General features: G+C 42.5%; 1 protein-coding gene across 2 annotated transcripts in view; it reads right to left on the minus strand.

The window, feature by feature from the left end:
• The window catches only part of MMP16 (matrix metallopeptidase 16), an 892,963-nt gene that overhangs the window by 393,905 nt on the left and 473,849 nt on the right, over positions 1–25,209 (minus strand). For both annotated transcript variants that reach the window (XM_069621310.1, XM_069621309.1), the window contains exon 4: positions 17,878–18,182. In XM_069621310.1, coding sequence (XP_069477411.1) covers positions 17,878–18,182 — 305 coding nt within the window. The remainder of the gene's footprint in view (positions 1–17,877; positions 18,183–25,209) is intronic.

Consider the following 25,209-nt stretch of genomic DNA (forward strand, 5'->3'; position numbering starts at 1 on the left):
CACATGCCTCCTTCCATTGCTTCAATCGACGGAGGTTGAGTAACCTCTTATTTCTCTGGTCTGCAGCCATCTTTGGAACTTCTTCAATCTTGAGGTCACTTTGGGGAATCACCAATACAATAACATGTAAGACCACCATGGAACATATTCCTTACCAATGTTTAGGCAGCTGCATATAAGCTCTGAATCCACAGGCACAGAAGCGATTGAATCAGCACAGCAGTTCCACCACTCATTCCTGCTACTTCGAGTACCTGTTTGCATCCTTTATTTTCTACAACTAGGACCTGGCCTTTGCTCCTGAAGCATGTTGTTGCATTATGTATAGGTATTATGGACACTGGTCCTGCTTCATTGTCAACTGATGTTAGTAGCTTAGACTACTTAGCCCATGACTTTAGGCATTTGTCGTTTATTATTTGCACTATGCGTACTGATTCCTTCTTCAATAAGTGTACTGTGCTAGATAACATTCCATCTTCCCATCCTGTTCTCATGGTGATTCGTCCATATACCTATAGCTGAGGTCTCTCCCAGCATCCTGGTACTCCTGATGTTTTCTTTATGTCTGAATATCCCAGCCTCTTCATTTCAGCAACCTTTACTTGTTCTACTCATCCAGCCAATCTCCTTTTCCATCTTTTCTGTTTTCACATAAACATTTTCATATGGAAATTATCTCTTTGATCACCATTGTAGGGTTGCCCATCATCCTTCGAATTGTTGTGCGTGCTGTTAAATGGCTCCTTTATGAGCTGACAACACATGATATTCTTTAAATGGACCGAATTATCAAGATATGTATTTTTTTTTATTGTTTCAACTGAATTAATCAACGTTTCAATTCACTTTCATTCATATAACAATTTATTTAGCTTGTTACATTACAGCCTTAACAACATTTTTTTTTGTTACCATTTGATTAGAAATGTTTACAATATTATCATAAACCCAGTAATATTTTCTAATAAAACTTTTAAAAGGTCATTTATTTATACAAATTAACTCATGTGAACATTAGACGCTTATTGGTTACCTACGCCATACAATTTGTCATTAAAATGTTGATAATTCTGAGACAGTTACTACAAAAATAAGACGGCAATCCAATCCAAAATCATATAGTAAAGATGCACAAAAATTCCAACCCGAAGTAATACATTCATACCCAGTCAAAATTAAGCTAGAAGACATTGTACTAACATGCACTAACTGAGTAAGAGCCATACTCATGTTCACTTTGTATCAGGGAGCATGGGTCATCACATTAGTAATAATACTTATCGTTAGGTTAGTGCACTTAGGTTCACAGAAAAAAAGGAAGCTCTTAAACTATGCTAATGCCCAATAAGTAGGCTCAAATATCATTTAAAAATTATTTTAGACACAGTACAAATACCGGTCACAAAAGCTGGGAACCAAATATCAACCGTTAGGAAATGGCTCTCACTCAGTTTGTACTTACATCTAATCATATAGTGCTAAAGCAGTTAAGAATTTGATCGTAGATATTCTAATAATAATTGATGTAGTACATAGTAACATTTGCCAATGCATGTCTGGAACAACTAATCCTAAATGGGAATAATGCTGAGCAAAGTATTTCTGTCCTATGTGTATTAATGCTGGACAGCTCATGATTAAATGCTTCAATTTTCCTTTATAAATGAAATGCTTGCAAAGCCGACAGATATGTATTTATATTTTCATTATCCTCCCCAACATCTCTTTTCGCTCGAGCGATTTGTTCAGAAATATCAGTACAAATGTCACTCGTACCTTTGTCAGGGATAGAAAGAGATGTCACATTCTCAGATAATTCACTTGAATTATAAAATAATATATCTCACGAAATGTAAAAAGCATAAGAACATCCAAACAACACATGAGGCAAAATGTAGTCATAAGAAGTATTTCCATAGTATTTAAATGCCACACGATCTCTTATGGAATAGCTGGCCTCCTTGTTAGTGTGTGTTTTATATACTGGAAAATGATCATTTTGTTTTAATTCAATATGCAATTTTGTTATTTCTTGCAAATCACAATTTTATATCAAAAACTGTAGGATAATAGCAACAATGTATCTGACATTTTTAGGATTGCCAAGAAATGTCACAATGTCCACGTTCCGTCTTACTAGAGCTGGATAAGACTGCAATATGTAGGTGAAAACAGCATCCAAGAATGTGTGCAATGTTATTATGATTGGCAGCATACAAGATGCATTGTGCTCTTTTTCTTTAGATCCGGTACTTCAATACATTTTCTCTTCTCTGTCCTTTTCTGCTCACATCTCTTCTATTTCCTGTTACTGCCACTATCAACTGTTCAACATCCGTAAAGCTTGCCAGTTTCTTACATTCTCCTCTACTCAACTCCTCATTTCCACTCAAGTTTTCTCTAGACTATTTTACTGCATCTCTCTTCTTGTTGGCCTTCCGGTATCTCACCTAGTGCCTCTTCGTTCAACCTATCATTCATCTATCCGAGTACCCTGCACTCTTTAACCCACAACTCTTAATTCTGCTCTCAGGGACGTCACTAAGGGGGCACCAGAGGTCGCAACTGCGACCTCTGAGGTCTCCCTTGCAACCTCTGTGGTCTCCCTTGTGACCTCTAAAATAAAATTTTTAAAAAAAACTTTTTCTTTTCTTTTTTCTCCCTCGATATCACTTCAGGGTGGGGTCAAATGACATCACTTCCTGTGATGTCATCAGGGGGTCAAGGGTCATGTGATGTCACTTCCGCTACCCCAGGCATTTTGGTGAAATGATGTCCCTGTCTGCTCTACACTCTCTACCAGGGCTTTCCTTCGAAACTTGTTTACTTTTTATTTTGCTTTGTATTGTCTTCAAATGTCTCTATCGCCTTGCCTATCCTTATCTCACTTCCTTAATCACTTTCTCTTCCCCTGCCTGTTTGCGCCATTCCCAATCCCTTTTTCTCTTTACTAATAATAATAATAATAATAATAATAATAATAATAATGATAAATGTCCCTGTTCCCCCTGTGCACCATCCCATTTCTGCTCCTTTGCTCTGCTTGCCCCCAAAAATTGGCACTCTTTCCCTCTCTCTCTCGCTACGTTCCATATCTTATTTTAAGTCCCACCTTAAAGCTCATCTTCTCTCTCACCAATTTGTTGGTTCAGGATTCTGGCTCTTAATGGAGTGAACCCACAGTGCTTAAGGGTGAGGGTGTTGTGGTCCGTTCCCTGCACTCCAGCTCACCCGGAAGGTCCACCGTAGCTCTCGGGGGTAGGCCACACCCCTTCAACATAAGACTGCTTGCATCTACCCGCGGGGGCCTGAAGCCCGCAGGGGTTAAGAGCGCAGGTGTTGCGTGCACCTAGGGTGTTCCACGACAGAGGGGCAACGTGGTGAAGACCCCAGAGATCCTCCCCCTTTTGAGGTCATGTGCTGGCCTCCGCTTGAGGACCTTGCAAAGACCCCCCCAGGCAGGATAAGCAAAAGAGATAAGTGCACCTTGAGGTGAGAGCAGGGACTGGGGCCCCATAGGGATGTTCTTTTACTAACTTCTGTGACTGGGAAATACTGGAAATTCGACACAGAGGCTTCAGCGCTTTTATTTGCCCCACCCCTTCGGACCCTCTCTGTTCCTAGCTGTGCCCTGCTGGGGGAGCCATCATTAAGCCCAGGCCCAAGTGCAAGATACCTGCTGTTAGGCAGAAATTCATTAATTCCACCATGATGGGGAGTCTGAATCAGCTACCAACATCAATGCCGATCCGGCTGTGAAAGCCCATAGCCCCACCAAGCTTACGGGGAGGCCTATTTTCTGATTAAAGAAATCAGCCTATTTATGGGCTCTAATGAAGGTGCATGGGAGGGAGAGACTTCTAAACCAGGAGCACACTTTTGAACAGGGACAAAAGGATTGATCTATGTCCTGAAGAGAACCCGGTACTTAGAACTGAAGCTGAACCAGTCACTAATGAAGGTTTGCTGATTTCCCTAGGATCCTTAGTGTGCTTTGACAACAACATGAGAAACGCTACTGTCACTGACAGTGACTGTGGTACTCCTCCCTAACTCCCCTTTGCTTCCTGTTCAGCTCCCAAGAAACATACTGTTCATCCCTCTGCAGATCTGACTAGTGATGAGTTGGGACTATAATTAGATCCAGGTGCGGAAGTGGATAGATCTGTCCCTAGACAATCTTCTGAACATATGTGCACGTCTCGGCCAGGTTTAGCTCAGGGGGGCTCGCTGGTTTCTTTTTATTTTTTTTATTTCATACAGTTTAAACAAAGAATTTTGAAATTACTACATCACTTACTACAAAAATTAATATTACATAAAATTTTCACATTAACATTAATAAAACACAAAGGACAGCAGGAAATAAGACGTAAATGCTGTGTATGCATACTCTGGGCTTATTCACAGAAATAACTCCTCTCTGATTTCAACTTAGTCTCTAGCGCTTCTAGATACCTCATAAGTGCAAGGGTTAATGTTTTGCAATCACTATTGTGCATTTGGCGCCACCAATCTTCACTACTATAGGTCGCGCACTTGTCGATCTCTTTCCCCAAGTAGACTGTTCTTTTATTTCTTAGGTTCGAGCAGAAAAGAACTAGATGTTTTAGATTTTCATCATTTTGCTGGCAAAATCTGCAATTCGTATTTTCAGGCCGAATCCTTCTTCTTTGAATCAAAAGTTCCTTTGTTTCAAATAAATTCTCTCTCATTTTCAACTGGAAAGAGATGTCTACCCCCAGCTTGTTGCTTGGAAGTGCGCCTGACCCTCAAGGAGTTGGAGGTAGAGGAGTGAAAGGCTCGAGTAGGAAGATACTTCAGAAGAGAAAGCTGGAGATATGTTGGCCCCAGGCACCAGAAGGCCTTGTGGACAATGCAAAGGGTCTTGAATTTGATCCTTGCATCCACTGGCAGCGAATGGAGGGATTTCAGTGCTGGAGAGATACGATCCCTGGGATTGAGGCCAAGGACAAGTCTCGTAGTCCTGTTCTGGATGTGTTGCAGAGCACGGAGAGTAGAGGCAGGTAGATTTAAAAAGAGGCTGTTACAGTAGTCAATTCTAGTGAGAACCAGAGCTCTAGAAACAGTGGGCTTCTGGGGGAAGGAGAGAAAAGTAAGAATACCTCTGAGGAGGTGCAGTAGGTATTTTGACTTCTTGAAACGTCCGAAGTATGAGGAACGAAAGAGAGTGTGGAGTCGAAGATAACCCTGAAGTTCGAGCCTCACAAGGGCAGCAGGAGGAGGGCCAAGGGAGGCTGGCCAGAGAGTGAGGGGAAAGAGGGGTGCAGGTGTGCCAATGAGGAGCATCTCTATCTTGCTGGCATTCAGGCAGAGATCATTGTCAGCACACCACTCCTGAATTGCAGAGAGACAATTCGGGATGAGAAAAGGAGAAGACGCGGCAGCGGGGAGCCTGTCATATGCATAGCACTGGAAGTTGGAGCAGAAAGCAGCAATGTGGTGGGTGAGAGGTGCCAGGTATTGGTTGAACAACCAGGGAGAAAGGTTAGACCCCTGGGGACCACCACAGGTGGAGAGAGAGATGGAGAAGAGGAAGGATCCAAGTTTGATCTGGGAAGGTCGGGCATAGATGAAAGAAGTTAACCAGACCAGAGCCTGATCAGTGATACTCAGATTATCACAGAGCCGGTTGGGCAGGATGGCGTAGATAACAGTGTCAAAGGCAGAGGCGAGATTAAGTAGAATGAGGACAGAGGGGAGATTAGAATCAAGGTTAGAGAGCAGGTTTTCACTGTTGTTCAGGAGAGCAGTTTCCGATGGTCATGGAAACAGCCAACAGATTCAGTGTGAAGATTAAGCTGGGAGATGTCCAGCTTTTCCAGGAGTTTGCCCAGGAAAGGAGTGATAGAGTTTGGGCAATAATTAGCCGGAAGGTAGGGGTCCGCTGAGGGCTTTTTGAGAAGGGGTGCACAAGAGAGTGCTTGCAGGGGAAGGGGAATGTATCTCAGGTTAAGGAGTGGTTGCGGAAGATGCCCAAGGCTGGGGCGAGGGTGTCAATGTGTTCCTTGGAGGTTTTGGAGGAACAGGGGCGAACTTGTTTAGATGAGGTTTTCATAGATCGGACTTGTCTAGAAACTTCATCAGGGGAAAAGAGAGGAAAGGAAGAGAAGGGAGGTAGACTGGATGTCCTGAGTTTTAGAAATGAAGTGAAAAGTCCATGGTTTTACTAACTGTTGGTTACTTTGGTTAAAATTGTCATTTTCTTAATTGATGTTCTGTTTAGTGTGTGGTAGGATTGCATGTCACTGGGAGACAATATCATGATAGTGTTTCTAACATCTTTCCAGACTTGTTCATGAGGATGCCTAACTGTATGGCTTAGTCATTTTCTCCTAGGGCTGGCATCTGCAACCTTTGGCTCTGTAGATGTTTTGGACTATCACCCCCATCAGTCATAGACAGCATAGTCAATGGTGAAGGAACATGAGTCATAGTACAAAACATCTGGAGAGCTACAGTTTGCAGTGCCCTGATCTAGTACCTTGAAGAAGTATTCATAATCTTCCAACCATTCTGTTTACCGTGATCCTCAATATTGTGATGAAGCCGTATCAATGGGTGGAGGCTTGCGCAGGAAGAACGCAATGTGAAATGATGGATAAATTGCTAAATTGCTCTCCAACATGGTTATCCCTTCTTCTCAGACATGGCAGCCAAGAGTAACGTTGAAATTGTGTGTATTGTGAAATGGGTAGGTTGTGACCCTTATTTTGTCACTTTTACTTTTAGCTTTGCATGGAGAATGACTTTGGAGTGATGTTGATTGAGATGTGATAGTGGATGTTATTGCTTTGTATTTTGAATTTTGGTGCTCAACCACTTGAGTTGTTTATTTCAACAGAATCCTTTCCCAGCAAAACAGAGTGTGCACCGATGTGATTACCTGTGAGAGGTAACAACCAGGTGATGTAAATCAAAGTTAGGAGCTTGAAGCATGGAAGAATCATGTGCTACCAGGAACCACAGCAGCACAGGCATGGAAGAAACTATGGGCTTCAATGGCACCATGTTGTGAGCAGGCCCATTCATTTAGAGAAATGTAGCATGGGCAGGTGTGGAGTGGGACAACCCCACTCGAAGGAGATGTAACACAGTAAGATTACAGGAACAGGAGTAAGGGTGTCAATTGCTCCTCTCTCCTTAAAACACATTCCAGGAGCCATTGGAGAACATCAGCAGGACACAGGCACAGCAACACAAGGGCATGGAGGTCAAATGCGTAGTGGTGGCACCGACTGGTGAGGCCGGCCTAAGTTCAGACTCTTTTGCTTTTAGGAGCAGCAACAAGAGCAGGCAGGAAGCACTGGACGTGGGCAATGGGTACAGCTACTTACCTGATTGCCAACAGTTGGCAGGGTTCCTAATGAGACACTTAATGATTTGAGCACGTGCAGCAGCATATCCTTCATTATCCTTTAATTTTATTTATATTTCATTGTTTAAAGAGTAGATCTTGCTCGAGAGCAGCGTAGCACCGAACAAGGTTTGGGTAGCCAGCGATAAGGCTTACATCTTTCATCAGGAGCGCAGTATTGGGAGTCGAGTTCTCTGCATCCATTAGGATTAGGACATGGTCAGGTGCTGTTATAAAAGGCATGTTTTGAGAGATTTCCGAATTTGGAGAATTGTGAGGGCATTCCGAGCCGATACTGGGATCAAGTTCCAGAGCGTGGGTGTATGGCAAGATTAGGTTTGTTTGCAGGTCCTCTCTTTTTGGGCTAGTTGTGATTCGAGCCGGTATTTTTACCACATACCGTGGAGGCTCTTTCTTTCACACTGTCTTCTAGAGAGGTTAGAGGGCATTGCCTCGCCTTCTATGTACATGTTCTGCCCCGTGTGCTTGCTATAGGTCCTCTGCAGGGACAATTTTGTCTCTTCACTAGAGGTCCATATAGAAGACACTTCAACTACCTCATCACATCACATGTTCTAATTAGCATAGGATACACGCACACATTGTTTCACGTTGAGCATTACAAGTGTGAGTTTCTTGGTTTGAAACGTGTAAGGAAACTTGAAAGCTGCCTTGATTTTGAGATAATATGGTGAAAAGTAGCACATCTATGGGATCTGAAATACAAGCGCTTTGTTGCACTATCTTGTTAAGAAATCATCGTGACATGAATACATACGAATTCCCAGGACTCCAAATACACCTGTGTACTGCTGCTCGCATAATTAAAATAGCTGATAAGAAAGAAAATGATTTCCTTTGACTTTCGGACAAACATTAAAGCTCACAATGACAAACGGTTTAATTCCATTTTTCAATTGCCTTTCTATAAAATGTATTGAGTGTTTTCACCTGGTTGTTGTACTTTATTACATTTAATGAGAGTCACACTTAATTGTGTGAAGCCCTTGAACGTATTACATTGCCCTGATTGCAACGATCGAGATGTTTCCAAATATCCGAGTGCAAAGAGGAACCCTGCATATTCAGTGCTTAATTTATAAAAAAAAAAAAAGTGCCAGGGGCCAAATTCTTTCTAGCATGGTTGTGGCACATCGGGGTGGCAGCTCCCCGCCAACTACAAGCTGTTCTTCAGTGTCAACATATGTGGAGGTAAAGGTATGACTCACACAGCCTCATTGAGGTTGATGGATGCACTGACTATGGCAGAAATGCGATTTACAAATACCAATTAACATAATTATAATGTTTTTTTTATAACACGCTTAATACCGTAGAGGTTTCTAAGCACAGACCCAGGATTCGAAACTGCTTTGCTCTGCATTGTCTTGCTTCTAAGACGAGCATGTTGCCAGTGAACTATACTACCATCAACACAAAATAACATAACATACTAGTTGTGTCTTCAAATTAGACACATGTTTAAGTGCTTCTTTAAACACATCATCATCATTAAGATTTTGATGGGGTTCTTTAGTTGGCAAGTGGAACATATTGACTGTCTAAGCACAGAAAACGGAGCCAACATGCTTTCCTCCTATGGTGAATTTACCCTGGCATTACTGTGGTGTTGTTGCTCCTTGCTGTACTCTTGTTTCCAACCCACTCTGCTGTGGCAGTGCTTCCCGTTATTGCAGTAGCAGAGCTGCACCAATGTTATGCAGACTGACTGAAGCAGTGTGTGGGAATGGCCAGCATGGTTACCCAGCATTGTCACCTTCCAACTAATTGTTATTCATTAAAATGGATAACTAGCACTGCCAAGTTAGTGTAGGTCTGCAGGTACATGAGTTACAACGAACCAGCCCCGGATGCAGAGATGTGCGGCCAGTGCACACTTGTGTTGCTTGTTATGTGGCTACTTCTGACTGACAGACAGATCAAATAATAAAGTTGCCAAAACACAACATCATAAACTAATCCGAAATAATAAGTGCCAGGGATGAGCCTTGGCAAACACCCCCACACATTAAGCAAGGTGTATAATGCATATTTTAGGTGGACACAAGCTACAGTGGAAATGCAACATTAAGACAAGATTTCATTGGTCTAACATCGTTGACGTATAAATAGTAAAAGCACATGTTATTTTTACAGAACCTCATTCCGGACCCGGCCAGTTTCTAATTGCTGGATGAATGGTTCCTTTTATTAGCCAATTTCATTTCATGCAACCTTGCGAGAATTCGCACCTGTGTCATGCAGGTCGACTACAGATATCTGCAGCAGGCGCTTGACTCACTGATCTATCTCATCATCTTGGTAACAGACAAGCCAAGAGCAAACAAAAGGAACGCCTTTAGTCTTTGCATGCTATAATACGGCAACACAGTTGCTTTCACTAGAACTGACCACTTAGGGAGAGCAAAACGTTGATGAGTTGCTACTCCAAGAAATATTAGGGTTTCCTAGGTTTAATTGTGCAAGTAGGTACACCAGTTCGGCAGAGGTATGTTTCCAGGAAAAATGTGCTTTAACCAGCACTGACCCAATATGTTTACACTCATTTTAATGAGGGTACACATTAAGGATGTTGTGGTAAACCTACGAAAACACAGTTATACCGTTTTTTTGTCTTACATCCTTACAAATCAGGAACATGTTTTCATGGAGCAGCAACTCTGTGGGCCTCATTACTAGTTCGCGTCTGTGTCCGGGTCCTCGGAATGAGGACTTACCGGGCCATTCTGAGTTCGGAAGGCCCGGTAATTCCTCCCTCAAAGGACCCGGACACGGTCCTTCCCCATTCCCATTTCAGCCCCCATAGGGCTGAATGGGAATGGGAGAGGGAACAAACAACGGGCCATTACGAGATGGCCCGGTGTTTGCTCCCTCTTCCCCTCGCGGGACCTGCTCTGCACGTCTGGTAAAACTATAAAACCAGACTGCAGAACGGGTCCCGCGAGGGGAACTCGTAATCGGGTGGTACGGGGTTGACGGCACCGGCACCTTTACCGGTGCTGTTAACCCCGTACTGCCCGACTCGTAATGAGGGCCAGTGTATATCCCGTGTATTGCAGGGAACACAAATGAGGCATCGAATTCTGATGCTGGTGGAGAGGCAGGGGTTCCTGAAGACAGTTTATTGATGCTTTCTAATGGTGGCGAGCACGTTTTCGCTTGTGGCTAATATTACTGATGTCCCATGGGGTCACAGTGGGGATTGGAGCAAATCCACTGCATGATGCAGTGTTAGTCAGGGGATACCGGGATATGCCTGGGTTTATCTGACGAACACAACACCATATGGTGACTCATCGGAATCCCTGAGGAAGACACAGCATCACAGAAATGGTAGTGGTCAAGTGCTTCCTGACAGATTCCCCAGAGTGTGGAAAATGAGGCACTGAGCGTCCTGTGCTGGTGCCTCGCGACAGACTGGGGAATATGAAGGTGCTAGAGTGCTAGTAATACGACATTGACTGCATACTGATTCTTACACTGACAATCTTTACACAACCTTGCAGCTATGCAACAGTGTGGGTTATTGGCTTGAGAGGGTGATCACCCCAGAGTCAATATGATGTCCTCTCCCCAGCGGCAACTTAATCGAAGATATGAACATATTACCTTTCTCATGAACAGGCCCAGTGGTCACAATATGTGTCTTTTGATCATGATGACAATGGGCATCGTTAAGAGTTTTGTGTCTTACCATCAAACTTGTTTACCATTGGTGCCACTTGACTATACTGGTTTCTTATATCACGCTTTAAGCGCAGGACTGGGTATCAAACCCATGTTGCTCAGCATAGTCTTCTTTCCAAGAAGAGCACTTTGCCCCTGCAGGAAAATCCTGCACTTTAAAGTGAAACTTGAGTTCGACAGTGCAGTAAAAACATCATTAATTACCACCAAAAAATGTGTCGGCAACGAAATGACCACCACTTTTTACCATCACCACCGAATTTATAATGAGACCTTTTTATGTTTGTGTTTATGTGATTGTATATTACTGTGTGTGTTTCAATGACAAAAGGTTCTTCGAGTTGAACGTGTTAATTACGATTTCACATTTTTCATGAACAAAACCTTCACAAAGGGGCACAACGTGCCTCTGAAATATTATTTAGTGCTTACTGAGCACACCACCATTGAAATGCCTCATATAATAGCCTGAACAGCAGTTGAATTCGACTTAGGTGTACAAAACCTTTACATACCCTCTCTAAGTCGTTGAGTGAAAGTACAAAATTAAGATTGCAATGAGCTATGACCGAAAATCCAAACTGGTAGTCATAATTGGCATTGCATGGAGTGAAATATGTCTTGTAACAGATAAAAAGATATTGCAACCTCATATAGCTAAATCATGACACATTGTATGTAGGTGTACACACAAGATGGCAAATGAAAAGTTATTTAAAACAGCTTTCAGCAAAATTCTTATATATCTCTATGAGTATTCATCAACTAAGGTTTGCAGTTCTAGCAACTGTTCCAAGTCATGCCATTATGCCAAATTAGTACAGTACATTTTGAAACATCCCACTGCTCCACCTCAGATTCTTTTTTGGTCCACTGAAAACAGATCTATAGACTGGTCCAGAGCATAGACTCTTGGGTCCTTCCTCTCTGCTATCTTTTTCTCTACTTGTGGTGTTCCCCAGGGATCTAACCTCTCTCCCTGGCTGTTCAACCAATACTTGGCACTACTTGCCCAACGCATCGCCGCTCTCTGCCCCAACTTCCAGTGCTCTGTGGATGACACACAGCTCATTTTCAGGCTACCCTCGGCCTCCTCCACTCCTTGCCTCATCTCTGACTGTCTTTCTGCTATCCAATGTGGTGTGAGGCCAATGACCTCTGCCTTAATGCCAGTAAGACTGAGATTCTCCTCATCAGCACTCCCGCTCCCTCCTTTCCTGTAGCTCTCTGGCCAGCCTACCTTGGCCCTCTTCCTGCCTCAACCTGCAAGGCTAAAAACCTCAGGGCCATCTTCGACTTCACACTCTCCTTCTCCCTCACATCTCTGACATCTCTAAGAAGTCTCTCTATCAGATGCACTTCCTCAGAGGTATTCTTCCTTTCCTCTCCTTCCCCCAGAAGCTCACTGTCTCCAGAGCTCTGGTTCTCTCTGGGCTGGACTATTGCAACAGCCTCTTTCTTAATCTGTCTGCTCCTACTCTCTGCCCTCTGCAACTTATCCAGAACAGGACTGTGAGACTTGTCCTTGGCCTGAAGCCCAGGGATCGTATCTCTCCAGGACTGAAATCTCTGCACTGGCTCCCAGTGCTGCGAGGATTAAGTTCAAAACCCTCTGCATTGTCCACAAGGCCTTTGGGGCCTGGGGCCTCAATACCATCAACTCTCTTTCTCTAAATATCTTCCTTCTCAAGCTGTACGTTCATCCGCCTCCAACTCCCTCAGATTCAGTTGCTTCTCTAAGCAACGAGTCAGTGGTAGATCTCTATCTTTGGCTGGGACCTCCCTCTTGAACAGCCTCCCTGCCTCCCTTAAACTTGAGGAGAACCATCTTCGGTTCTGGAAACACCTCAAAACCTTTCTCTTCACCTCCGCTTTTTTTCCTACTCTCCTCTACTGACCTCCTGGGTGTTACTGATACTGCACCGGCTACCTGGACACCATCTGATCCTAGACCCAGGACCCTCCCCCAACAGCATCACACACTTGCACTGGCCACCTGGCAACCGCCGCACTTGGGGTCTGTTTCTGTATCCCTTCAGTCCCCACGCAGCTCCTTACACCTGATGTCTGCACTTACCCATGCACTTCCCACATGATGGCCATTACTTACTTATTGTTTATCTATTCACATGTACTGCACTGTCCCTCCCCCTTCCCACGCACTTGCGTGATCTGAATGACACCTGGCCTAGTAGGATCGCTGTCTGTCCTCCCCTTGTTCCCCTCCCTTGCCTCGTCGCGCCTTGAAACACTTGTGTATAGGCTTTATAAATGCCTTATCATATCATATCATATCATATCACAGCACATATTTCAATTCCTGTCAGGAGGTTTCAGAATGTAGGCCACTCAAAGTAGGTCTTCAGTTTGTGCTTCCTGGGGCTACATTTGTAAGGACAGCTCCTGCTTGGGTCCACACCCTGTGCACTTATATGTTGTGTGGATTCCTGATGCAGATTAATGCAGTTAGGCTGGGGTGGTGCACAGACTTACAACCAGACATTGCCTGAGGGGTTGTTAACCCCTTTGAGGGGGTTCACTGTCTCTGACTGCACATCGTTTTGAGGGGTTCTCATCCACCCCATCTCTGCTTTGGATAATCCATCATTCACAGAAAGAGAATACAATATTTTAGTAGCCAGTGTGAGTTATATCCTACTTATTCTTTGAATATGAAGCCGAGAAAGATGACATGAAAATAAATAGCAAAATGCTTTTTCTGTGTTTGTGCTGTATAAAATAGAGAACCCTTCCAGTTTTACGATGTAGGATTTTGTAGGTGAAAAGAAATAGTACCCGAAATGTTTTCACAGATATAGTTAAATTCAGCTGTGATTTGAAGATGTCTGTACCATGGCCTAATGCATACATTTTTGAAAGTGTGTCTTCTGTGAAACCCGTAGATATAAATAAATCAGCCTCTAGGTAAAGGTAGTTAGCCATCCTAATCCTATTTCCATGGCAAATAATCCCAATATAAAAATATCCTCTCCTCACGCTTGACAGTGCGCAGTGATCCAGTTTATGAAGTTAACTAGGAGTTGTACTCATCCTCACATTAGGAAATCATGAAACTATTTCATCTGTTTTTTCAGGTCCCAACTGCAGAATTCTAGTGCAATTTTCATTTCATGCTGCCTATTAATGGAGATATATTTATATAAACGTAATTTCACAGTGCAATATTTCTCTGATAGCATTACTTGTTTTTGGTACCAGTGAAAACATGTGCTGAAATTGTCATCTATTGATTGAATCTGAATTTGTAAATGAGAACTGAAAAGATCTTTAATAAACTGTCTGAAAAGCAGCATTGTGGTCACAGGCTTAAGCACTGTTTGGAGGTGGCCTTATATTATTTAGGATCAGTATTGTTCGAAACATTATGAATAGTGTTGCTGTGTGACTGAATGCTTACAATCTATTTAGCAAGATTTTTACAGGAAGGCCAGATTTGTATGGGTATTAAAGCCTGTATAACGCATATCAGATGTCCTGTGTTGATTTCCAATGCATAACATAAGGGGACCACTTTTGCTTTAGTTTTACTTTAAGAAAACAAAATATGTATTCCTAAATGAGCTTGTTTATTTTGTACCCAGAATTGTGTGATGGGGTTGTATGTCAGGGGCATTATATCTGGGTGGGTAATAAATGAACAGCCAATATAGCAACTTATCAATCAAGAGATTACATGCTCCAACTACCATTCTTCTGAAGGACTATGTATTTTTCAAATGAAAATGCAAAGCTGTCTTGGTGGAGCATGCACTCTTCACTCTGAGCCATCACTTATATATGGAAATTCCTATGATGCAGACAGAGCAAGGCAACCAGGTAAAGTGTGGTTGGTTTACTTCAGCCCTGTTTCCTACTGCTATCTCTAAATCATGTCAAGAGGGGGAAAATGGTTGATGGAGCTAAGCAATGCCACACCAGTGCTGCAGGAAAAGCCACAAGCATGGCTATGCTTGGTTGAGAGTAATCATCAATGTTTCGGTTTGGCCAAAGGAAGGACCCAACCTTTAATGAATGCTCTTTGGAACTCTCAATATCTTAGTAATAAAGGCCACTCTGTCTGGGATAGTCTCTCCTCTCCGCATCTGATCTTGCTAATCACTTTATTTCCAAAATCTCTCTACTTTAGACGATATAGAAGAGCATCTTCTTGCTTCTTCTCTTCTACCTTTCCTCCCTGTTATTGGATTGGAGCTATTCTAATTCTTCCTCCTCTGTGATGTCTATATATTGCCCTCTCTCAGATGGTGATATTTCCTCTGCTCTAGCTACAGTGCATCCTACTTCTTCACCTAATGACTCTCTTCCATCTCCTCTAATCCTCCCAGTTTATTCAACACTTCTGCCATATCTCATCACCCACTTCAATGCCTCACTCTTCCTCTACTGTTCCCTTGTGTTTTAAACATGCTTCAATCCTTCCTATTCTGAAAAAAAACACGCTTGATTCTTCTTCACCTTCTAACTTTTGTCATATAGCTCTTCTTTCTTCCCTTTCTAAGCTTCAAGAGTACATTGATTACACCCATGTTTCTGCCTTTATCAACGTCTCAACACTCTCTACTACATCCCGTCCAGTCTGGCTTTTGGCCACATCACTTGATAGAAGTTGCTCTTCTATCTGTCACCAGCACACTTATTTCTTCCAATCACTCATAACGTTTTTCACTTCTCGTTCTTCTTGATCTTTCGGCCGCATTTGATATGGTCGACCACACTATCCTTCTGTCTTCGCTTGCCAATTTGGCTTTCTGTGATTCTGTTCTTAACTGGTTTTGTTCTTACCTCTCAGGGTGTTCCTTCTCTGTTTCCTGGGTTGTTCACTTCTCCCCCATTGTTCCACTCTTACAAGGTGTTCCTCAATGCTCAGTCCTTGGTCCTTTTTTTTCTCTACATTTCTCCTCTTGGCTCTGTTATTTCGTGCTTTGGCTTCTCGTTGCACCTCAATGCAGACAATTCACAACTCTTCCTATCTTTCCACTCTTCTACTTATTCTATCCACTCTTCCTTGTCTAACTACCTCCTTGCAATTCAATCCTGGATGTCCGCTCACTATCTTCACCTCAATTCCTCAAAAATAGAGGTTCTTGTCTTGCCAGCAACTATCCCCCTTCTTCTCCCCACACAAGCCTTCCCTTGCCCCTCTTCTATTGCTATTTCTCCCTGTGCCCGTAATCTTGACGTCATACTCGTTTCTTCACTACCCTTTTCTGCTCATATCTCTTCTCTCTCCTGCTCTTGTCAATATCAACTATTTAAAATTTTAAAAGCTTGTTAGTTCCTTACCTTTCCCTCTGCTAAACATCCTATTTCCTCACCTGTTTTACTGCTCCTCTCTTCTTCTTGGACTCCCTGCATCTCATCTTGTCCCTCTCCACTCTACATACAATTCTTCAATTCACGTACTTTGCTCACTTTCTCCCCATGACTCTATCACATCTGCTCTGCACTCTTTGAATTGGCTTTGCTTTGAAAAGCATCTACTTTTTTAACTTCCTCTGTATTGTTTCGAAATGCCTCTATGGCCTTGCTCCTCCATATCACTCTTGTGTAATCCCTTTTTACTTACCTACTCTTCCACTTCCTTCCCAATCTCTCCTATTCTTATCTGTCCCTCAGGCTCCCTGTGCCTCATTCCATTTCTGTTCTTTTGCTCTCTTGGCCCCTAAGAATAGGAACTCTCTTGCCCTCTCTTTGCGTTCATTGTCATCGGTTCCATCTTAAAGTTTCGTCTAGAAACCAATTTTATATCCCATTGATCTGTTGGTTTTCTTGCATTTTTCCAAGTTTTGTACTGTCATTGCGATGTTCAGCACATAGGTGTCAAGCCCTATAAAATTCATTAAATTACAAATACAAAACGTAGGACCTTTGTGCTGGTATTGGGAAGCAAAATTCGAAATGCATGTTTTATACAATTTCTGGCCTGGAAGATGGGCTGAAGTCTAGTGGAAGCATAGGTTCTAACAGCTACTCAAAATCTGTGCATCAGATAATTATTCAATCTTTGATTATGGATGACAACTCTTTAATATTACAATGTAGTGCAGCCTAAAATATGCATTGCATTGCACATCATAATGTGCAAACATATGTCTTACCCTCCACACATACCAATTCACTGTGCGCCTAGAAGCCAAGTAGAGGAAGGAATGTAAATTTAACAGTTCATTGAGCAGTTTTCAAATTCCATGGTTCTAAGAACATGCATAATTTAATGTGACACAATGAAGTGTGATTGGCATCTCTAAAGGAAATTCAAAAATCACATAATTGGCAAGCGAGACAAAGTAAAGGACTTGGCGAGTGAAATACACATATGGTGAGCACGGAAGAGATCCCATTCTGCATTGCACTCCTCAGGTAGCTCCTACAATTATGACCACTGCTTCCAGGTGGGTGTGTGGATTATATTCATATTTGCATTCTATTCATTTCAAATGCAAAAGAGTCAAAAGCCCTTTTGGAGGATATATCACTGTATAGGTTTTTGAGGACTCAGCTACACATTCACTCATTCGCTTACACGTGTATTCATGGGCTAGAGGATGGGCACAAGCGTAGTTTTACTAGTAAGGCTGGTTTTAAAGTACATTATATTTGAGAAAAAACAGTATAAACAGTATATATAACTAAACATTGAGATCATTTATCTTGCAAACATCCACACAAGCGTGGTAATACAAACAAGGTGAATGTTTCCATTAGACTAAATGATTGTTGAGTATCCAGCCCACATGCTATCAGTTCATGTTGGAACATTCTCTTACCATCGTGATTAGGGTTTCCCAATGTCCATGGCTCATCAGAGTCAAAATGAGTATCTCCACCAATTCCTGGTCCAGGAAAATAAGCATGTGCTAAAAATCCACCTTCTCCATCAAAAGGGGAACTGTCGCCATGAAAGCCTGAAGCAAAAATGATGGTTATATCCACTTCTCTTTTGCCATGCTCTAATTCACTGTATGGTATTTCTTCAAAGGTCAAAGGTGTTACATTCTGCCACACATCGAAGGCACGGCGAATGGCTTTACGGGTTTCCGCATCACCAACTTTGGGAGTAACGTTCTTTATGCTGAAATGAAAAGAACGGAGCGATTGGTGATAAAAACACAAAACTCTGTTGCGATTGCTCAAATAACAGTAACAACAATCTCAGACAAGAAAGAGGCCAACCCCTCCCACCGTCTATCCCACATATAGTTCTTCTGGTCTGGGGAGGAGGTCATTGATTGCAAACTTGTTGGTTGCATTGGAGGTTACACAACTCCCAGTACTGGGTGATATTGGATGATCTTGTGACCATGTTCATCAGTACGATCATTGCTTGTTCCAATTAAAATGACTGCACGTTAGTCTATTATCTTGCAGAGATGATACCTTTGTTAGGCTAATTCTAGTGGTGTGTATGCTATCTTTCAAGATCACATGGTTCTCTTCCTCAAGCAGAAAATTATGTGAGCGATGCAGAGGAGGTGGTGGGAGGCAAGGCGAATAATGTCCAAGATTGGTAACATGACTGACCCCTTTGTTATTTTATGCTTTTGTATAGCACCTGTGGCCATAGTTTATGGTGTTGAAGAGCTTTGCAGTCTGTGAGGCAAAGGAGGTGTAGGATAGAACATTCAATGGTGGTAGGGAGAAGCAAAAAGAGGTACATAGTTTGGGTGAGGGATAGATAAGGTGCACTCCTGGTCATGAGAAGGACAAGGTAGAGGAAGAGGAGCAATGTGTACAACTGGACCCAATTCCTCATGGGACTCCACTGTATTCTATGGGGCACAGTGCCGAGAGGAGAAACAGCTAGAGAGGAGATGTTCTCTGCACAAAAGGGGTATGTATGGAAATTACTCACTGCATGGTGATTCTGGTCATGTTGAAGCCATGCCAAAGAAAACAAAGATGGCAAAACCCTTATGCTTGCTTTCCTAGGCCCCCAACAATATCTGGGAAGGGTTGTATGTCAGAAATGCTAACAAACCCACAGTGCGATCCATACAAACACAGCTTACCTTTTTCTTAAAATTTCTGGCACAACTGGGTTTAAAATGTATACTGGGGACTTAGTTTTTATATATGTATCATGACAGAGTTTACAAGAGACACCTCCTGGGGGTCTTTGCATACCTTCTAATGGAATGGATATGGTTGCCGCTGGCGCTGCTTGGTGCAGTGTGGTCTCATCCTCATCCCATAGGAGATGGAATACTGTGGATGGGCCTAATAGTAGTGTCCAAGTAGTGGTTCGTCATCACTAAGTACGAAGTTAAATATTTCCTCATTGTATTGGGAATGGTTGCAATGGGAGTGGGGGCAACTTGACTATCATGGAAGATGTGAATGGTTTGGATTACATGACATGAATATTCGTCATTCATATGAAAAAATATGGTTTCTGGCATATGGAAGACATGGCATTAACAATATAAATATCCTAAACAACCTATTATGAGAAATATTATTAAAATGTAGCTTGTGGATTGTCAAAAGAATTGGCAGATAATTAAAACTTGTTTTTTAACTGATAGGCCAGTGAAAACAATGGTCATTTGAAATTTTCAACAAACATAGACTTGATGGAAGTCATATGGTAGTGTATTGTAGTGTGTACAATTCACATAATAAGCAAACAGAGACAGCAATACACGCAAAACAATGACAGGTTATAAACCACAATCAAAAATGGTTCCATAGTAAGGGCCACCTCCCCCCGGACAATGTTGACTCATATGACATCGATATGGGCAGAGGCGCACAGATATATTGGCTGGGACAAAAAAAAAAATCACCCCTGCACAACCATTATGGGAAAACAGAAATCTCCCAGAGGTCAACAAACTCCCTAGATGGCCAAGCTGGGTATCGCCGGGGATAGCAAAAGTTGGCAATGTAATTACAGGAGGTAAACTTGTGTCGTTTGAGAGTTTATCCTCGTCCTACACCATGTCGACAATCAGATTACCTTTGTAATGTATAGTGCTATAACCTCCTTTGCTACACCTGAATTAACAAGCTTAAAGTCTAAGTGGGAAAGGGACGTGAGTGACATCCTGCCAGAGGACTGGATTACAATCCTGATGTACCCCTGTGAAAACGGGCATATCATCCAGACTCCGGCTTGTACAGCTAAAGATATTACACAGAATATACTACACAAGAGTGGCACTCTATCGCTGGGGCAGAACTATAGACCCAAACTGCCTGCGATGTAAACACGAGGAAGGTACCTTCTTTCACATATTGTGGGTTTTCCCCCTAATTCAACAATATTTGCAGCAATGCTGTGATACACAGAGTCCTGGGGCATGTGGTTCCTAGGAACCATAAACTGCTGTTACTGGGTGTGGAGGATGAAGAAACAATGACCTGTTTTGATAAACTGCTTTTCTCAACCACTACTGCATTGATCAAAAGGAACATAGCAAAACTGTGGGGCTCTGAAATAGTCCCGCAACACGCGCAATGGTTCACTGACGTAGATGCAAGTATAGCAATGGAACAGAGGGTATACACGGCCAGAGGATGCCTGGGGAAATGGCCCAGAAAATTTGGCAGAAATGGGAAGATGCTCAATAATTTGCTACATAATGACTGATGTGCAGCCTGTATAAACAATGTGACGCTGATGTTAAGAATATATTGTGATCATGGTAAATATTGTCTGTGGATCCAAAACACGGTTGTAAGTTGTAGTTGGCTGACTCCCTAAGAGTCTAATGTGTTGTGTTGTAACATGTAATGTGAAAAACAATAAAATGTGTTATAAAAAGAAAATAAAAAAATGGTTCCACGTGTTTTCAGAATGGTATGATGGGTCAGAATAAGGATCCAGTGCCGTCATTTCACAGGTTTCTTTATTAAAGAAAAGGGTAAAGGCCAAGCTATCCCTATACTATAATGTGTCCCTACCTAACAAAACTAAATATGGGGCTCATCAGTCATCAGTGAGTCTCAAAAAGTTATCTATACACCTTCCAAACTAACCCTATCTGATCCTATCGCTAACCTAATAACTAAGGACAGGAGAATTATTCCCTTCTCCTGGTATATTATCTTCTTGCGAACTTCAGTTCAATCTGTTATCCGCAAATAGTCTCTGGAGACTGCTTTAATTTATTTATTGAACGTTTGTAAGGCGGCTATACAGCAGAAATTGTTTCCAGGTGTCACAAGACAAAGGTGTAGAGGGTAACAGAGGGGGTTAAACAACAATATATGGTCCTACCGGGCCTTGTAACATTCGGGAAGCAAAAAAAAGCAAGCAGGAAGTGCAGGGGGGAGAGGCAGATCAGGGCACAGGAGAATTATGGGGGAGGGTGGGGTAGTAGGTAGGAGTCCCCAGGGGCTGGGGAAGTGCTAGGGGGAACCAGGAGGGCAAGTGCGAAGTGCGGTGGGGACAGGATAAGGGTCAAGTGCTATGAGGTGGGTGGGCCGGAATCAGTAGTCTAGCAAGTGCGGAGGGCGACAGGATGAGGGTTGACAAGTGCAAGGAGAGGGGGTAAACCGACTCAGTAGTCTAGTCAGGGTAGGGTGCCTGAGGTGAAGTGCTGGTGAGTGGGTGCTGAGGCAGACTGGTCAAGGGAGGGCTAGACCCCTGTATCACTTAGAAGGGACCAGGAAGCCAACCACATCAGCATGGGGGCATTGTCAAGGAAGGGGTTGAAGGAAGGAGGAGGGGGAGAAGAGGAAGATCTTGAGAAGCTTCCAGAACTTCAGCAGGGGCAGGGAGGCTATTCCAGAGGGAGGCCTTGGCCGAAGAAAGAGATCTAGCCCCCACTCTCTGCTTGGAGAAACAACTGACCTGCAGAGAGTTAGAGCTAGAGGACCGAAGGACTTTAGTAGGGAGGTATTTAGGGAGAAAAGGTTGGGTGTAGCGGGCCCGGAAAGTCTTGTGGATGATGCAGAAGGTCTTACATTGAATTCTTGCAGTGACAGGGAGCCAGTGGAGAGAGTTTGGGGCCGGAGAGATGCAGTCCCTGGGCTTGAGGCCAAGGTTAAGTCTTGCAGTGCTATTCTGGATTAAATGGAGTGGGTGGAGGAGAAAGGCAGATTGTGGAAGAGGATGTTACAGTAGTCCAGCCCAGCCTGGAAAGAACCAGAGCTCTAGAAACATTGAGGAAAGGGAGAATGCCTCTGAGGAGGTGAAGCTGAAAGTGAGCCTTCTTGGCAAGATCAGCGATATGAGGTGAGAAGGAGAGAGATGAGTCGAAGATGACAGCCAGGTTTTTTGCCTCACAAGAGGGTGAGGGGAGGGGGCCGAAGGAGGGTGGCCAGAGAGTAGGCGGAAGCAACAGGGGGGTTCCAATGAGAAGGATCTCAGTATACTGGCATTAAGACAGAGATTGTTAGCAGCACACCATGCCTAAAGATTAGTCACACAATCAGGAACAAGAGAAGATGGAGAGGAGGTAGAGGAGGAAAGCTTAAAGGAGAGCTTAGTGCCATTCACATAACACTGGAAATGAGTAGAGAAGGTAGAGATCAGGTAAGCAAGAGGGGCAAGGTAAATGTTGAAGAGTCAAGGAGAGAGGATAGAGTGGATAGAGCCCTGAGGGATGCCGCAAGTAGCGAGTGAGGAATAGGAGAGAAGAGGGCCCAGTTCCACCTGGGAAGGCCGATTTGAAAGGAAAGAGGTCAGCCAAGCCAGTGCCTGGTCCGTGATCCCCAGAGTATCACAGAGTCGATTTACAAGGTTGGCATGATTGACAGTGGTGAAGGCAGAGGACAGATCAAGGAGAATGAGAACCGAGGGAGAGTTATAGTTGACGTTTGAGAACAAGTCACTCTGAAGCCAGACTGGTGGTCGTGGAGGCAGCCAACAGATTCAGTGTGATGGATTGGTTGAGGGATGACCAACTTCTCGAAAGGTTTGCCAAGGAAGAGGGTAGTGGAAATAGGGTGGTAGCTGGTCGGGCAGGAAGGGTTAGAAGGGGGTGCACAATGGAGTGCTTGAGAGGTAATTGGAAGGAGCTAGTGGTAAATGTGAATTGCCAAAGGGTGAGCAAAAGCGGCAATAATATCCTTGAACGCTCTGGAGGAACAGGGACGCACCTGTTTAGAGGAGATTTGCATACAGCAAACATTCTTGGTGACCACATCAGGTGCTATGGGTGAGAAGGAGGAGAGTAGGAGGGATGGAGAGAGAGGGGCCAGAGAAACCTAAGTGAAGGTGACAGGGCGAGGGAAGTGTGAGGCCAAGGACATTCAGAGGGCCTGGGAAGGAAGAGGAGAAGTAGAGACTACAGTTTTTTTTTTTTATTTGTTTATTGTATTTGGTTTATACAACCTTTACGATTTAAGCATTAAGATTATTCACAACAATTCATAGTTTTAAAAAAAATATATATATATATCACAAACAGAACTTACAAAACTTACAATAATGTATATACCACCTGAATTTGCAATATCAAGTAAGCAAGGTATATGAGTAGTAAAGATCAGTCTAACAGAAGATATAACTCCTATTGTGCAAACATACAATTGTCATTCCCTACACACTCAAAAAATGTGAGTATGATCTCTAAGATTTGTTGGTTGTCACCTAATATCAAAATACCAATGGAACAAGTATAAAAACAACTAATGTGTAAAACAACAAATAGTACAAATCTTATTGTGCAAATATGCAGTTTTCATAACATATGACTTTAACATTTGGAGAAGGCCTCAATCTAAAAACGTGTAATACTAAAATATATACATTAGTCTTTTTTATAACATTACAAATACAATATTAGAACCTAAGAAGGTAAAAAAACAGATACAAAAAAGTCATAAATACAAACAAATACACTCTAAATATTATTATCAGTATTTCATCGTAGGTCAAAAAGCTACAATCAGGCTTATAAGGGGTCAGAAATGGTCCAATTCCTGTACCACAGTGTCAATCTTTGCTGAAAGTTCCTCATTGATTTTGAACAAAAGCTGCGTGCGTGCAATAGTTAGGGATTGACAATCACCACACATCATTCTAGACCATAATAAATCCATGGACAATTCAGAGTCATTGACAATAAACTTGGACAAAGTAGATGATCTAGTGTTTCTAAAGTAAGAACATTCCAAAACTAAATGTTTCAACGTTTCCTTAGAACAGTCACATAACGGAAAACAGCATGTAAGTGGTAAATGAGTATCAGCATCAGATGTCCAAGATTAAGTTCTTTCTCTAGTGGAAAATTGGTTTAATTTAAAGCGAGGCTAGAGTATTCGAACCATGGGACATGGAAACAAAGTCAAATAATGACTATGCACTTTTCTTTTCCTTATCATTTTCACATATTCAGTGTACAATTGATATTTACTTAGTTTTCCAATGGTATAGGTCCAATCCATGTCAAACAACTTTTTTTTTACATATGCTGGACAGCTCACTAGATCCTCAACAGAAACATCAATTTCAGCCAGAAGGGCTTGTTTTCTCTGACAATATGACGTAAAAGAACTAAGTCCATTAGAGCCCATCATATCTTGTAGATCTTGTTAAAATGAATTGCTAGGTGGTTTTAGGATTTTTGCAAAGTTGTTCAAAATTTGCCATTCATATCTAAGAGCAAGCAAAGTCAATCCCAATTTGTGTCATATAATAGAGATGGAAACAGAGAAAGCTAAATGTGACATCATTTTCCAAATCGGTCCTTGTAGCATGTCTAAAAACACACTAAGATCAATCAAACAAAGGTCTAATTCATATAATTGGACAGGCTATATTTTTAAAGACTAGGACTCAATCAAGTGAAGAAGTGAAAATGTGCAATACTTAGAATAGGGAAATAAGAGATCTTGCATTCTGATTGAGAATTTCTTTCCATTTGGCTACATACATAGCTACAGACATAGAATTGGACATCATATAACTCAAGTATTTAAAACTAGATGGATGACTGATATCGGTACCCTCAATGGACCACTTAAATGGCTTAGGTTTCCTTCCTCCCGAAAAAATCATAATTTGGAATTTTAAGGGGGTTGGAGTCAGATTATGTTCAATTGCAAAGGTGGAAAAGGCATTTAGTTTATTTTGAAGACCTAAGGGGTCGGATCAAGCAGTCAGATGTCATCAGCAAACACTATGATGTGGAGGCGTTTCTTTCCCA

This window comes from Ambystoma mexicanum, chromosome 5q (genome assembly GCF_040938575.1).
Source record: "Ambystoma mexicanum isolate Mex_15411 chromosome 5q, UKY_AmexF1_1, whole genome shotgun sequence".
Lineage (NCBI taxonomy): Eukaryota > Metazoa > Chordata > Amphibia > Caudata > Ambystomatidae > Ambystoma > Ambystoma mexicanum.